Source organism: Miscanthus floridulus, chromosome 16 (genome assembly GCF_019320115.1).
Source record: "Miscanthus floridulus cultivar M001 chromosome 16, ASM1932011v1, whole genome shotgun sequence".
Lineage (NCBI taxonomy): Eukaryota > Viridiplantae > Streptophyta > Magnoliopsida > Poales > Poaceae > Miscanthus > Miscanthus floridulus.
In genome coordinates, this window is record NC_089595.1 from 46,301,307 (window position 1) to 46,302,753 (window position 1,447).

The following is a 1,447-nucleotide window of genomic DNA, read 5'->3' on the forward strand; positions in this document are numbered from 1 at the left end:
ATCATTTGGTGATGTTATGCTGTGGAATTGAATTATTGTGCCTCTGTGTTATTGTATGAATTTACTATTCTCTCCAGTAATCAGTATGGCATAATTATACAATTCTTCTGCAATCTCTTGACATCATCCAATAATCACTTGTTGTTGCAATTTCGCAGACGACGCGCACTCGTAGGGGAACTTTTGGTGATGATGCGAGTGGTAGCGATGGCCGTGGCAATGGCCATGAGGATCTTCCCCCACCACCACATCCTACCCCAGCTGAGATGATGGCTCAGCTAATGGAGACTCAATGTGCTATGGGTGAAGTGCTATGTGGTCTCGCGCAGAATGCTGGACAAGGACGTGGAAGAGATCAGCATCAGGGACCTAAACCTAACCAGTTCAGTACTTTTAAGGACTTCCTCGACACCAAGCCTCCTATCTTCAAGGAAGCAGAAGAACCACTACAGTCAGATGAGTGGTTGAATACTATTGAACAGAAGTTCCATCTTTTGAGGCTCACCGAGCACTTAAAGACTGAGTATGCATCGCACCAGTTGCATGGACCAACGGGCATATGGTGGAGTCACCATCGATCCACCTTGCCTGAAGATGCACAAATCACATGGAATCAATTCAAGGCTGCATTTAGGGGACATTATATTCCCTCGAGTCTGATGAGCATGAAGCATATGGAATTCATGAGGCTGACACAGGGAACTAAGAGTTTGACAGAGTATCTGCATGCCTTTATCAATTTGTCAAGGTATGCTATAGAGTTTGTGGATACAGATGCAAAGAAAATTGCTAGTTTCAAGTGGGGCCTTAGCCCGAAGCTGATGAAGACGCTCGCTAACAACAAATGTGCTACCTTCAATGAGATTGTTAGTGATGCACTAACCCAAGAGAACCAGAACAACATCTATACAGCCTTCAAGAATCGAAAGCGAGCTTTTGAAGCAGGAGTATCTCAGAACAAAGCTCCTACCAATGTGAGACCCCAGTTCCGCCCTCCCACTCCAAAGTTTAGACCACCACAGAAGAAGGCACAGCCCAGTCAGAACTAGCAGGTGTATCACAAGGCTTATTCTGTTGCTCTACCTAAGGGTAGCACTGGACAAAGTAGCTCCAATGTTCCACCTAATGGTATGCCATGCTGGAATTGCAACAAGACTGGCCATTGGGCAAGAAATTGTCCATATCCCAGGAAGAACAACAACCAGAAGCAGGGCAATTCTAGTGGACGTCAGGGACATGTGCACTATACCACCATGGAAGAGATTCCCTCTGGTGAAGTGGTCACGGCTGGTATGTTTCTTGTGAATCATCATCCTGCCGTTCTTTTATTTGATTCTGGAGCTTCGCATTCTTTCATGAGTCCAATATTTGCATCCAAGTATGATCAGAAAATAGTTGTAGTAGAAAAGGGTGGTTATTGCATAAGTGCTGCTGGGAGCAACATTTC

At 45.1% G+C, this 1,447-nt stretch overlaps 1 protein-coding gene across 1 annotated transcript; it reads left to right on the forward strand.

Annotated features, from left to right (window-relative positions):
- The first annotated feature begins 269 nt into the window (after nt 1–269).
- LOC136510651 (uncharacterized) lies at nt 270–1,049 on the forward strand. Its single transcript, XM_066505031.1, has one exon. The coding sequence runs from the start codon at nt 270–272 to the stop codon at nt 1,047–1,049; it is 780 nt and encodes a 259-aa protein (XP_066361128.1).
- The last annotated feature ends 398 nt before the right edge of the window (nt 1,050–1,447 follow it).

What these genes read in the sequence shown, in the direction of transcription:
- LOC136510651 (XM_066505031.1), top strand. Translation starts at nt 270, where the DNA reads ATGGCTCAGCTAATGGAGACTCAATGTGCTATGGGTGAAGTGCTATGT.